The 14,156-nt window shown below is 42.1% G+C and overlaps 1 protein-coding gene and 1 long non-coding RNA gene across 18 annotated transcripts in view; one reads left to right on the forward strand and one right to left on the reverse strand.

The window, feature by feature from the left end:
• The window catches only part of LOC143840083 (uncharacterized), a 63,774-nt gene that overhangs the window by 39,867 nt on the left and 9,751 nt on the right, over positions 1 to 14,156 (reverse strand). For 8 of the 11 annotated variants that reach the window (XR_013232016.1, XR_013232019.1, XR_013232009.1 and 5 more), the window contains 3 exons: positions 13,963 to 14,137; positions 4,245 to 4,329; positions 3,058 to 3,216 (listed from right to left, as the gene is read on the reverse strand). This is a non-coding gene — a long non-coding RNA (uncharacterized LOC143840083). Of the gene's footprint in view, positions 1 to 3,057; positions 3,217 to 4,244; positions 4,330 to 5,360; positions 5,406 to 7,443; positions 7,521 to 13,962; positions 14,138 to 14,156 lie in introns of all 11 variants that reach the window. The other 3 variants (XR_013232013.1, XR_013232015.1, XR_013232012.1) reach the window with 3 other exon arrangements.
• Positions 1 to 14,156, forward strand: part of MAP3K15 (mitogen-activated protein kinase kinase kinase 15) — an 85,894-nt gene that overhangs the window by 10,066 nt on the left and 61,672 nt on the right. For 5 of the 7 annotated variants that reach the window (XR_013232008.1, XM_077343095.1, XM_077343089.1 and 2 more), the window contains exons 2-4: positions 3,649 to 3,788; positions 4,523 to 4,546; positions 9,726 to 9,803. Coding sequence is in view for 6 of the 7 variants with exons in the window: in XM_077343095.1 (XP_077199210.1) it covers positions 3,649 to 3,788; positions 4,523 to 4,546; positions 9,726 to 9,803 (242 nt within the window). In the remaining variant the exon portion in view is untranslated. The remainder of the gene's footprint in view (positions 1 to 3,648; positions 3,789 to 4,522; positions 4,547 to 9,725; positions 9,804 to 14,156) is intronic. The other 2 variants (XM_077343090.1, XM_077343094.1) reach the window with 1 other exon arrangement.

Raw genomic sequence — 14,156 nt, forward strand, 5'->3', positions numbered from 1 at the left:
TGTTTATTTATTTATTTTAAAATTTGTGTCCTACCTCACTTGACAAATGTCGCCTTGAGACAGCTTTCAGATCAAAATCCATTTAAAAAAGAGTGAAATCAAGGCATTTATAGATTCTGTAGTCTCTATTTTTGTTTTCCTGAAGTGTTTGTTTCTTTATTTTTAAATTTGTATCCCACCTCTCTTGACAAATGTCGCCTTGAGGCAGCTTTCAGAATAAAATCCATAAAACAGAATAACCCATAAAAATAACATTAAAATATTTTAAAACATCCCAATTATCAACAAATATAGTTATAAATTTGGCAATGTAAACTCATCAATATACTCTCCAATCCAATTTAGCTAATCCTAACCAGGACGAATAGACTAGGATTGTGGAGATACAAGTTCAAATCCCTACTCAGACCATGGAAGCATGCTTCCAGTCACATATTCTTACCCAACATACTGAACTGGGTTGTTGTGAGATGAGGAGAGTGTTGCAATCTGCTTTGGGTCTCCACTGGGGAAATGGGCAGGGTACAAATGAATTAAATAAAACAAATAAATCTGTTCCTTTGGCATTCCTATGTCAAAGATTTTAGGAAACTGGTGTTTTCCTGCCTGTGATCCTGAAGAACCACTGGGAATCAGTTTATGAAGGAATGCAATGGCCTTCAAAGACTTAACATAGTTTGGTGTTAAGAGAGCATGCTTGGTGTAGTGGTTAAGAGCGGCAGCCTCTGATCTGGAGAGCCAGGTTTGATTCCCTGCTCCTCCATATGCAGCCTCCTGAGTGATCTTGGGCTAGTCACAGTACTGTCAGAGATTTTCTCACAGAGCAGTTCTGTCAGAGCTTTCTCAGCCCCAGTACCACTGTGGCAGTGCCAAAACCTAACAGGACCTAACTTCACAATTGAGAATCTCTGAAGTGGCTACAAGAAGGAGACCAAAGCCCTTGGCCTTGGGCAGGGTCAGGCACAGAAGATGGGCAGTGGAGGTGGTGGTGGCTGGGCAGGGCTGACATGGAGCCCCACTCACTCTGCTGCCACCTTCACCATCCATCTTCCACACCCAGCACTGCCACCAAGAATGCGGGTGGAGGAGGAATGGGCATGTGAGTGGCTGGCCAGGGCTGGTGAGGAGCCCCTCACTAACCTCCACTGCCACTTCCTCAGCCGCCTGCCCCACAGCTGCCTCCTTTGAGGTGGAGCCTGGTGCAGGTGGAAGAGGAATGGGTGTGGTGGTAGCTGGCCAGGCCCAGCACGGAGCCCTCCTTTCTTTGATGGAACCTCCGCTTCCCATCTTCTGCACCCATTCCTCCTCTACCTGCCCCCCTGGTGATTGGGCTGGGCATAGAAGACGGATGGCAGAGTGAGGCTCAGTGCCCGGCCTAGCCTGGCCAGCCACCACCACTCATCTTCCACGGTGTTTGCTTTCTAGCCTCCTTTCAGGGGGGCTTGAGTGACAGACGTCACAACCATATTCACTTCTGGTTTTCACATCAACAAATCTGGCCCTGCATTGGGTACCATTTCTATCCTATTAAAGTTAATGGATGTACTCCCACTGAATGTAATGGTGCAGGCTTATATCCTTTCTAGATATTACAGAAAAAGAGCCACATTTACATACAAACTATTGTATTTTCTGCTATCACATCTAGAGAGAATACATCATTTATAATAACGTTGTTTCTTTTGATATTTTACAAAAACGTTCTAATGTTATAATTAGTAAAGATGTTCTCACCAAAGCAGATAGAATTAAGTTGACACCAGGAAGTTGTAAATAAGCAAGGTAACTATTTTAAGTAACTGATGTGTGTTCTAGGAGAATGATGATAGATGTAATGTTTGGGTACAATTGTAACTCAACACCAGCGCTAGTATATAATTAGGAATAGCAGTGTTTGACTGTGCCTGTTACTTTCCACTGGAGTTAATTTCATGGACTTTCACAAAATTGTAGATAACAGGCCAAATGCAGCTGGGGTTTTGCCATGGTTTTGTTGTATTAATTAGCACAATAAAATGTCAGGTGGATATAATATCTGTGTATATATGTGCAAAAATAGTTATGTCGGAGGATTAATTCATTGCACAGATATGTGCTGAGTGTCGTGCTTTTCATTCAAGGTGACAGTGTCTGCCAAGGAAGCTTATTTATGGTTAAATGAAGAAGACAGGCAAGACAGAAGTGAATATGACCTGATAAGACAGGAAAGTACCTGAAAATAAGATGAATCTGATTCAGAAAACCTTCCTGCAGAAATGAATTTAGAGGTAGAAGAGATTTTAAAAATGAGACCTGATGTCAAAAGGAATTGTGCTGGGTAGGAGAAAGAGGCAAAAAATAAAATAAAAGGAAAAGTGAGATGGAAGCAAGAAGTGTAAGGCCCTTTTCAGATATAAAGTTGAGATACAAGTCTTGTAAATAAATATATTCAGATTGTATTCCTATTACTTTCTCTAACTGTATGTAATATAATTTAAGAAATTGTGACTGACTGCATTTTTAAGCACTGTACAAATGTATAATTGACTGTGGATTAATGTCTCACAGAGCCAGAGAGCCTGGAGTGACAAGACCTGAATGGAATTTGATTGGTTAATAGCTGAGCAAAAAGACTAGGAACACAGTACGAGTTTAACCCTGACTGTGGAAAGTTTAACTCTGAGTCTAGAAAGTTTAGTTCTGACTGAAAACAGTTTCATACTGACTGAGAACTTGGAATGTTGGCAAGGAGGAGTGGATGGATCAGTGAAGATCCTCATTCATACCAGGAAAATAGAGAGATTTTCTAGTTAGAAAAGAGGTTTGCTACCCAGATGAAAAGGAGATAGCTCAAAGAGTAGATTCTGTTGTTCTCGGCTAACTGGTATTCCTCAAGAAGAAGAAGAGTTGGTTCTTATATGCTGCTTTTCTCTTCCCAAAGGAATCTTAAATCAGATTACAATCACCTTCCCCTTTCCTCTGCCCACAACAGATACCCTGTGAGGTAGGTGAGGCTTAGAGAGCCCTAATATTACTGCTTGGTCAGAACAAATTAGGAAGGAAGTGCTGGTTTGATACCTTGGTTTCCAGATGCCTCATGTCCAACAGTGAGGATGATGAACCAGATGAAGCAACCACCTCCCCTTCCATTCTGAGGCTTTTGGGAACCTTCCTGTGGACCGGGTGCAAAATGGTGGACTGTAAGCCATCTCAAAAGGAGCTGACAGAGCCTCACACCTAGAATAAGTACATGTGTGAGAAATATTACAAGACTTTAAAATCTTTAAATTCATTTAGAAGACACATTACATTAGTTAATTTATAAAATAAATTATATATTTATAAAATAAATGTAAACTTTTATCTTACTGAAATGGATATTTTGCTCCTGGACACAGGCATTTAATAGTTGAAACTAAAAAGATTATTTTTAAAATAATTATTCAGATACATTGCACTAGACTTAAAAATGGGAATCCTGGTATTCTTACATAACCCGAGGTTTTCAACATTATTTTACAAGAAAACATAATTTGATGTACAGATACGTGTTTTCCTTGCTAGCTTTATCAATTTGTTAATTTATTTTTTAAAAATTTCATGTTGCCTTTCTACCCAACTTAGGGTCTCCAGACATTGTTAAAATGTAGAAAAACATATATATTGCAGATGTTGCAGTGGTGGATATGAGTGATGTCTCCAGACAACCATCCTTATTCTACCATCTTGGCGTACGTGAAAGCTTTGACATGGCCAATAATGTTATACTCTACAATGACACTGATGCTGATACTGCTCAGTCACTGAAGGTAGGATTCCATTTATTCCCCTATTGGGTGTCGTAATGTATAACCCTGAATAGTTTAATTTGCCTGTGCAACACTGTTGAGCTGAACGTAAATATCTAAATGTGAAACTGTTCTGAGTCCAGGCACAACAGCGATAAGGGTCTTCCTGGGTAGCTTGGGTCGGGTGCCTGGTTCTGAAGCACAAGAGCTAGAAAATTATGTACTGGATCACACAGCAGGATTAGGCATGTGCGATTCAGACTGCTCCACCCGAAAAATCTCAAAAGCACGGCTGCTTTGAAGACCAACTGGCTGAATACAGTCCAAAACAAAAATCCCCATAACAAACAAAAATGAAGCACAGCCATCTGAAGCACTCTCTGGTGCCCTGCAGCTCTTCAGATGGCCATTTTAAGTTTAAAGGGAAACAAATAGGCGGGAACTGCCTTCTTAGCTTTCCAGCTCTGTGTTTCCTACCTTTTCCCAGGCTCCTCCAGGAGTCTGTCTCTTCCTGGAGCTCATCTGAGTCTTCCTCTGATGTGTCTGAGTCTGGCTCAGTGCGCTAGTTGGGACATAAACAAAGACAAACATGTTGTACCTTTGAGTTGCAATTAATGTTCTCTCTTAACAACTTGGACATAATGTCAAATGTATAAAAAAATCGATCAGTTTTAGTCAGCTGGGTATATGACATAAAATTAAAATAGCATTCATATGTTATTCCTTGCATAATTTTTCTCATTTTCCTTTTTCAGGACATGGTGTCTCAGAAAAACACAGTAAGTTTAATAGCCTATGTTCTTTTTTAAAAATTTAAAATGACTCTGCAAGGAAAACACTTCCTTGGCACTGATAAATTCCAACTTACACACTAGATAGGCAGAGTTTGCTTCTACATGTGGGCACAATAATGTATTCAGCTAAGGCATCAGAGCAGTCTTGCCATATCAGACCAAAAGATTAATCTAGTCCAGTATCCTGCTTCCTACAGTGACCACCCAGGTACCCACAAGCAATGTACCTTAATCTTTCCCCACCATTTTCTCACAGTAACTGTTGGCCTCTGAATTGGTGGCTTCTGAACATGAAGATTCCCTAGCTATCCTAACCATTAGCTGCTGATACCTATTGTCCCATGTAATTAATTTTAGTTACAGAGTTTTGGTTTTTTTGCTTTCCCCCTTTAATATCAATGTTTTTGCATTTATAAACTTTTTAGTATATATATAACCATGGATATTTAAGTTTATTACTTGTATTTTATTAAGCAATGCACTTTGCCTCATGCTTTTCAAAAGCATATTTGTCTGCCTAGGAAAAACAACCTTTCTTAATTGGGACCAGGGATGGGATGTAATGGAGAAGCACCTCCCCCTTTTGCCCTGATCTCATTGGGGAAGGATGTCCAAAGAAGGCATTGTCTTGGAGTCAGCCAAATCAGTATGTCACTTTCTCTAGATTTCCACTATCCTTTCCAGTTCCCTATTTTCTAGAATCCTACCCTAGTGATTCTTGATTTCCTTCTACCTCCCTCTGCTGTACCTATGGTTTCTTCTATTGTCCTTCTCCCCATTCATTCGTTCCCCAACTCACCACCTTCAACTGAAAATGATGACCAGATCACATGAAGTAGTTTGGCTGGAGAGAATGGAAGACAGAGCTTGTGTTTAGACAACATGAGTTTTGTTTAGAATCGTATCTTTTATGTATTTTCTAAGGTAGCACTTCTAGTATTTCTCAGCCTGGAAAAGTTTGTACTTTTGTGAGGGCACAGAGGCTTAAATATTGTTATACACAAGCAGAAATATAAACAGACTTAGGGAAGTTGCTTTCCTAATTGTGTACTATAGTGCCCAGAAATTGGTTACACATGATCCTGTATGATAAGTTTGACTTAGCATTGAACTTTGTCCTGTGTTTCCACATGTTCAAGAGCTTTAGAAGTCCAGGCCAGACTTCTGTAACTCGCTGTACATGGGCCATCCCTGATCTCTGACCCATAAATTGCAATTGGTCCAAAATGTGGCTGCTAGGGTTCTCATGAGGTCATCCTGGAGGGACCATATTCAGCTTATACTGAGGCAGCTGTGTTGGTTACCAGTTAGCTTCTGGATCAGGTTTAAGGTTCTGGTTCTTTTAAGTCCATGTGCGGCTTGGGCCCTGCATATCTGAGGGACCGCTTGTTTTATTATTCCACCCCACAGAGCTCTCCACTCTGTGGGCTTGAATCTCTTGGTTGTCCCTGGCCCCTGGGAGGCACACCTGGCCTTGACCAGGGCCAGGGCCTTTTCGGTCCTGGCCCCGACCTGGTGGAATGAGCTCCCGGAAAAACTGAGGACCCTGATGGAGTTATTACAGTTCTGTAGGGCCTGCAAGACACAGATCTTCCACCAGGCATTTGGTTGAGGCCTGGGAAATTGGGTCCTCCCTGTATAGGTCCTATGTGCTGGACATTTGAGCAAGAGTTACCCCTCCCCCCAGGCGGTGGTGTGTGATTGCTGTCGAGCATGGATAGGTGGGGGGGGGGAGATGATATAGATTGGATTTAGAAGCCAGCATTTGTATCTTGTATTTTATTTGGGTTTTTACTGTATGGGTTTTTTTGTATTGGATTTTTGTATGGGTTTTACTGTATTGGGTTTTTACTATAATGATTTTACTGTAAACGGCCATGAGCCGGCAGGATCCAGGAGTGATGGTCAATAAAAGCAAACAAACAAACAAATAAACAATACATAAATAAATAAAATTTGACACTGGGTCTAATCAAGAGTTTGTGGAATACATGGCCAAAACATTCCAGCCAGATTAGGAGCTGATTGCAACAGTTACTTTAGTCTGTTTTAAAAAGGGAATTCAGCCCATCATATGTCGGGAATTTTTATTTAAAGTCACACTCGTTAAGATACAATGACAAATAATTTGCCATGTTTACTATGTCAACATTTAAAAAACACACACACACTAATTTTGCCTAGAGACGCACAACCACCCTAGCCTGCTGTGTGCCATGTTTTGGTGCATGAGGGATGAGCACAAACTTTAAAAATGTAGTTCGGTTCATGGTTCAGTGTCAAATCATGAATGGAACCAGGAAGTTTTCTCACAAACCAAACTGGTTTCCTGTTAGTGACTCTGCTAACTCTGTTGAAAAGGACCATTGTCCCTTTAAATGGGTTTGAAGAACTCCCAAAAAACAACTGAGGGACAGAGAGCAGCCTGTTCTCTACCACTTAGCTGTTTCAGACTGCCTTCTGCAGTTTAAAGGGATTGTATAAAACAGCCCAAAACAGCTGAGCAGTGGAGAGCACGTTCCTACCACTCAGCTTTTTTTTGTTGCTTTCATAGGGAACAAAAAGCAGCGGTTTGAATGGACTCTTGAGTTCTTTTAAACCCCTGATTTATCCTCAATTATCCATCGGGAACTACTTAAAAATGTATGCAAGTTTATGATGAGTTGCTAACTATGAACAGGGCAAAATTTATGATGAATTTTGCTCCATGGTTGGGTTCATGCTCATTTATAGCAATCATATAGCTGTCTGCTGTGCATGCAGAGCTATCTGTATATTAGGTTTGTATATTAGAGCAATTGTCTGCCATTGCTCTAACCCTTTTTACAGCTGGTGCACATCAGATTAAGAACATTCTTGGTTGCCATCCTATGGAAACTTACCTGGTCATAAAGATAGACCTGAGTAGGGTTCTGAGTTAGATAGGTTTACTAGCCTCCACGTAGGACCTGAATTTTTTCTCAGAAGTACAAAGAGAGCAGAATATTAATTTGAGAAAAAACAAGCTTGTCAGAAACTGAATGCATATTTTCGGATATGGCCTTTGAGCCTTTCTGTGCTAAATGTGAAAATCCTTCAGTAGGTAGTAGGTATTTTGAATGATAAGGCCCCCGACACAGATTTAAGCCTTTACACTTGGGGAAAGAACTCAGATTAATAAATATTGTCCTGGTTGTATTTTCTGTTGTTTTAGCTATAAAATGTTCAGAGATAAGACTGAAAAGAGAGTTTCCTTTTGCTGACTCCTTCTAAACAAACAAATAAAGTTCTCTATTGATAATTTACTGCCCAACGGAGAGTCTTAAATCATAAATTAGGAGTTGCTGCTTACATCCTGGAGTTCAGTTCCCAAAGCAGAACTGGCCTTGTATGTAATTAAAGGTCGCAATGCTATGCCCCTTTATGTGGCAGAAACTCCTTGGAGAATTGAACTCTGGCCACCAATTTCAGAGATGGTGTGTGCACAGCTTGACCCAACCTTTCAAAGCACTTATCTATAAAATAAATTACAAATATTCATCCTACGGAACAGCCTTTTCTTTCTCAGAGCGTTACCATGGTGAGACAATTGTTTGGGTACAGAGGTGAGATTGTGGAGTTTGATCCTGAGAAGTCAGTGTAATATGTGGAACAGATATCTAATATAACAGTTAATGGCATATGTATTAGACTTCCAAACTGCCCAGAATCATCTGAAACAAAGACAATAAAGATGATTGCTGTAATGAATGGGTGAGATGAGTCTTTGGCCATATGTTGTTGTATTTGAATTTGTGCAGTCTATTAGGCAAAAATTAAATTATGATAAGCCATCTGGATTCATTATGCCCATTGCTTATATCATTCTAATTATAAATAAATAGCAAATTCTCTTGTATGAAGTTTGATTAACAGAATGTTAATCAGCACAATTAAATTAATGGCCTATGGAGTACCAAAAGTGTTTAATGATTCTGGAGTTCAGATGCATGGTAGTGGTCTTTACAGCAGTGGTCCCCAACCTTTTTATCACCGGGGACAGGTTAACGCTTGACAATTTTACTGAGGCCTGGGGGGGGGGTGGCTTTTGCCGAGGGACAACACCGTCCCTGCTCTGCTTGCTTTCCCACTGGCACCCCTAACTTCCTGCCGCCTACTGGGGGGCGCTGCCAGCAGCTTGGGGCAGCTCTCTCTGTGTGAGCCGGCGGCAGAGTGGCATTGCAGCAGTTGGAGAGGAGGATGAGCCGCAGCCCATTACTGCATGATCCACGGACCGGGACCGGTCCCCAGACCGGGGGTTGAGGACCACTGCTTTATAGGACAAGTCTAATAAAGGATCTGCACCTCCTGGTGTCCCCTGGATCCTAGCGCCCATTGCATTCCTGGCTGCAATAGGCTTTTTTGCTAGTATTGCAATAAATGATTTCAAAAGTACATTTAAAGCTACCAGATAACAAAAACACTACATACTTACTTCATCAGCTTAGAATAATGTGACCAGATTGTTAGGGAGCTTAAAGCAGGACACCGGGGTGGGGGCAGGGGGACAGTGGGGGGGCCTGCGGGGGCTCATGCGCAGTGGCGGCAGCAGTGGCAGCAGCGGGGGGTGGCTGGGGGGAGGGGTGGCTCCTGCACGGTGGGGGCGGCTCCTGTGCCTCCTGCTTGGCAGCAGCAGTGGGGGTGGCAGCGGCCTGTTTCCTCTCCCCCCTGTTCCCCCTCCGTTCCCCCTCCCCTTCTGTTGGTGCTGAGCGGACTGCAGCCGGGCATCTTCACCTGAGCTCTGCTGGTACACAGGGCGCTGTTTCGGGGGACAGGCCCTGAAGGTGGCAAGGGGGGCAGCTTGTGAGGCTGCCCGCGGCCAGGTGGGACATTTTTTAAAGCCTCGGGACACGGAACATTTCTTCAAAAAGCGTTATTGTCCCGCGATATCTGGGATGAATGGGAACCTTAGCTTAGAAGCATGTCATTTCACATCTATTAAAAATGTACACCAAGATTATTACCAATTACTAACATTACCAACAAATTCCATTATCCTTTCTTTTCATTTCTGTAAGCATGTACTCACATTTTATTGTTTCCCTGTTTAATAATTTTTCTATTCTGTGTTTTCTGTGTCTCTTCTTTTAAAAATGCCTCCTCTGATCTTCATTTTTCCATATTGTCACATTACAATTTGGAGTAGGCTGCAGTTGCCAACCACAAAGCATTTCTTCGAGTCCAGCTACCACCAGAATACCACAGTGGGGGTGTGATAGGAAAAGTATGTATTATTCTTTCATTCTGGTTTCATAATTTCCTAAGCATTGCTGTATAAATGGTTTTATATTGTGACTCTGATAGCATTACTGATACAGTGTGCTATATTTTTATATACTTCATTGCTTTGTGTTTGCGGTCAGTATTATGTAGCTTGTATCCCTTCTGCTACTTTGGTGGTATGAGAGAGGTGCTACAACTGCATATGTGTTCTGTCTGCAGTAATGAGGCTTATATGTGTGATATTAGTGGTTTCCACACTGCTTCTGTGCCAAGACTGCTTCAATTTGTGGATTGGAAGGCATTGAAAGGATATACAGTGCACATAGCTAAATATTTTGACTGTTTGTTCAGCAGCGTAGGAAGGAACTGCACTGGACCAGCTTCCTTGCTGCCATCATGATGTAAGAAGGAAACATTACTCTGTTTAAGTGGAAAATACCAAAATATTCAGACTTCTAAAATATAGATACTTGTAGATAATTAATATACTTGCATGATTATATCAAAATGTGCTTTTCAAAATGAAAATTTCCATAGTTTTCTCTGCTATTGCACCATTATACGTCTTGACTCTAATTGGTCCTTCCCAGCAACATCCTCCTCACCTTATATGTAAAGGCTGATGACTTCTGTGTCAATGTTTCTAAGAAATCTGTGTGCCTACAAACGCATGTACTCAGAATAAAACTTGGCTGGTCTTAAGAGGTGCCAACATGGCTATCCATCTGAATCTATTTCCATACACACTAGATATTCTTTACTGTAAAACATATTTCCTTTTCCTCTGCAACTTCTGTTTCCTCACAGACCCATGGAAAACCATTGATCTTGGTCAGATGGAAGGTTTAGCGGAAGAGGAAGCAAACTGTGCAGCAGAGATTATCAGTATGCATGGAATTCATTCATAGGATGTTAGCCTATGTATTTTTAGTTGGAGAAAGAAAACAATGGGCTGTGGATTATGCTAGCTAAAGCTCCTTTTGTTTCACCTGTGGTTCTCATTACCTACATGGACCCTGGGAGAATTTCTTTTGGCATAGAAAATAGGGAGTCCTACTGAGTGTGTAGAGTGTTTTTTCACTGCAGAACCCCATCCTAAGCATGTTGTGTGTCAGGAAGTCTTATTCATCTTCAGTGGAATTTGCTTTCCCCTGTGCTTAGATAGCCTAAGAAAATACTTCTCACATTACCGTTGTATCTGGATTGATATTAACTTGCTCATAAAGATGGATGTATTTTTTATGCAAGGATATATGGCATGTATGGATTTGATTTTGTGAAATGAGAAGCAATTCTACAAGTCTTATGTCCATATTAGTAATGTGAGGCCTGAGGAGTGTCAAAGCAGGTACTGCTAATGGTTTTCCCCACTTCTTGGCACTCACAGACAGACTGAGGCAGTTTCCTCTGTGCAATAAAGTAATAAAGTAAAGTAATAAAGTGGCCTACCTTGTGATACTCATTGTATAATAGGAAAAAGAAAATCTGCTTGTTCAAATTCAAGCATTTAGGAGCAATTTATGTTTTCCCTACTGGTATTGCTTCATGGAAGTCTGGGAAGGAGAATGGCTGTGCTCGTTGAGCACACCTGATGCCTTAAAGCCGCATTCTCCAACCATCTTGATCTTGAGACTGTGTGTACTAGGAGGTTGTGGAAATAGATGTTTCAGTGTTCATAGGGCAGCACTGCTACTGTTAGCAATTGCTAATGTTGCAAGGCACACAATATTTTAAAAGCATTTTTTCTTGGATTATAATGTGGTATGTACATTCACCTCCTAGTTGCTACCATTGCATACCCTGGAATGTTGGGCCTGCTCATTAATACTTCCTTCCATTTCCATATTAAGATCGTTCCTATGAGTGTAGAAGTCCCTTCATTATTTCCTAAATATTGTTAGTCTGCATCGTAATGTGCCTGTACTCACAATATGAACATAATATTCTGGTGAAAGTTGTTTGGTTTAGTGGTTAGGAGTGCAGACTTCTAATCTGGCATGCCAGGTTCAATTCTGTGCTCCCCCACATGCAGCCAGCTGGGTGACCTTGGGCTTTCAGGAAACATGGGTAATTGTGTGATGGGCAGTAGAACTGCAAATTATTTTCCCACTCCTGACGTCCACACGTCCAAAGGTCTAAATATAATTTAGTTATGTAGGGGTTGTATACATGTTGGCTCAGAACATGTAGGGGACTGTGGGAAGATCAGGGCAAGACAGAACAGATCCTGCATTTCAGCTCCCCAGTTCATTAGATTACCCACCATTCTAGAACAACAAAATGAGGCTCAAAATATTCCAGGTGAGTGAGTTGTGTTCTCAACACAACACAAGAAGAATCTAGTACTTATCTACCTATGTCTGTTAGCCAAGCTAGTGGTATGCTATTGAACTGTGCATCTTGCACAATTTATTTGCCTTTTGTTTTATTCTCACTTCTGTCAATCTGTGGCATACATGGAGTGTGGGCAAGTTCTGTAAACTCAGAGTTTGAACATCTGAACAATGGCAGGAAAAGGCTGCAGAACTTGACTTACTCCAAGACATCTGGGAGCTATTCAAGAGCTGGAAATTCAGGTTGTCTGAATAGATATTATTTGTTTATGTAACAGATGCAACCTACTTACTAGCAGGATCACTGGTTTTTGTTTTTTAAAATATTTTTCCATATATGTAGGCATTGTTTTATGTAGATCAATTGACATACTTTTATTATTATTATTATAATTATTATTATTATTATTATTATTATTATTATTATTATTATTATTATTATTATTATTATTATTATTAGATTTATAGCCCGCCACTCCCTTGCGGCTCGTGGCGGGTAACAATATCGCAATTCCCCATTAAAACCCCATAAAACAATAATAACATTGCCAATATTGCCGGCATGGCAATAATGGCAGCTCAACTCCCCCCCCCCTCCCTCCCACTACTAGCGGGTGGAGAGGAGGTCCTGATGATGTTTTGCTTCGGGTCCAGAACCCGAGTCCCCGGGGGAGGCATAGATCTATTATCAGCCCCGGCCTCAACCATAAACCTGGCGGAAGAGCTCCGTCTTGCAGGCCCTGCGGAATGTTGAAAGATCCCGCAGGGCCGGCAGCTCTCCCGGGAGCTCATTCCACCAGGTCGGGGCCAGGACCGAAAAGGCCCTGGCTCTGGTCGAGGCCAGGCGTGCTTCCCTAGGGCCGGGAACGACCAACAGGTTTTCACCCGCAGAGCGCAAGGCCCTGTGAGGGGCATAGGGCGATAGGCGGTCCCTCAGGTATGTGGGTCCCAACTCGCGTAAAGCCTTGAAGGTTAGAACCAGCAATTGGCAACCAGTGCAGCTGCCTCAGCACTGGCTGGATGTGGCCCTCCAAGATGTGCCAGTAAGGACCCTAGCAGCTGCGTTTTGCACTAGCTGAAGTTTCCGGATCAAGGACAAGGGAAGGCCCGCGTAGAGCGAGTTACAGAAATCTATTCTGGAGGTGACCGTTGCATGGATCACTGTGGCTAAGTGTTCGGGGGACAGATAGGGCGCTAATAGTCGGGCCTGGTGAAGGTGGAAAAACGCCTGGCCCGCTACTTTTTTGACCTGCGCCTCCAAAGTCAGGGAGGCATCAATGGCCACACCCAAGTTCCTGGCCTGGGACGTGATGGTGAGTTGCGTCCCTGCCAGGGTGGGTAAGCGCGCTTCCTGGTCCTGCCCCCTACGTCCCAGCCACAGGACCTCCGTCTTGGAGGGGTTGAGTTTCAGGCGACTCTGCTCGAACCATTCTGTCACTGCTTCCAAACATCTGGCGAATGGTTCCGGGGGGGAGTCCGGGCGGCCGTCCATGAGGAGATAGAGCTGGGTGTCATCAGCGTACTGGTGGCAACCCAGTCCAAAACTCCGTACCAGCTGGGCCAGAGGGCGCATAAAGATGTTGAATAATGTGGGGGAGAGGACCGCACCCTGAGGGACCCCACAAGGGAGTCTATAGGAACGCGAGAACTCATCTCCCACTGCAACCCTCTGGGTCCGGTCCTGGAGAAAGGAGCATATCCAGCGTAACGCTGGATTTACCAGTCATCACACAAAAATTCTCACTATGATTCTACAGTTTTAAAAAGCTTATTCATTGGAGGGTGTATGTAGGTATATAGATAGTAAACAATAAAGGAAAAACTTACCAAGAAAAACTTTTGCTTTTATATAGACCTTTGTTGAAATTATTTCAGTTTGTTTCTTCTGTAAACCATATATAAAACATAGAGGATGTCCAGTTATCAGTCTCTGTGCTCTTATTGTAGTCTGTCCATATTCTAAATTTCATTGTAAGATGAAGATTTATCCGAGAGAAGGAAACTAGAAATTTAGGAATAAG

The sequence above is a fragment of the Paroedura picta genome, chromosome 6 (genome assembly GCF_049243985.1).
Source record: "Paroedura picta isolate Pp20150507F chromosome 6, Ppicta_v3.0, whole genome shotgun sequence".
Classification (NCBI taxonomy): Eukaryota; Metazoa; Chordata; class Lepidosauria; order Squamata; family Gekkonidae; genus Paroedura; species Paroedura picta.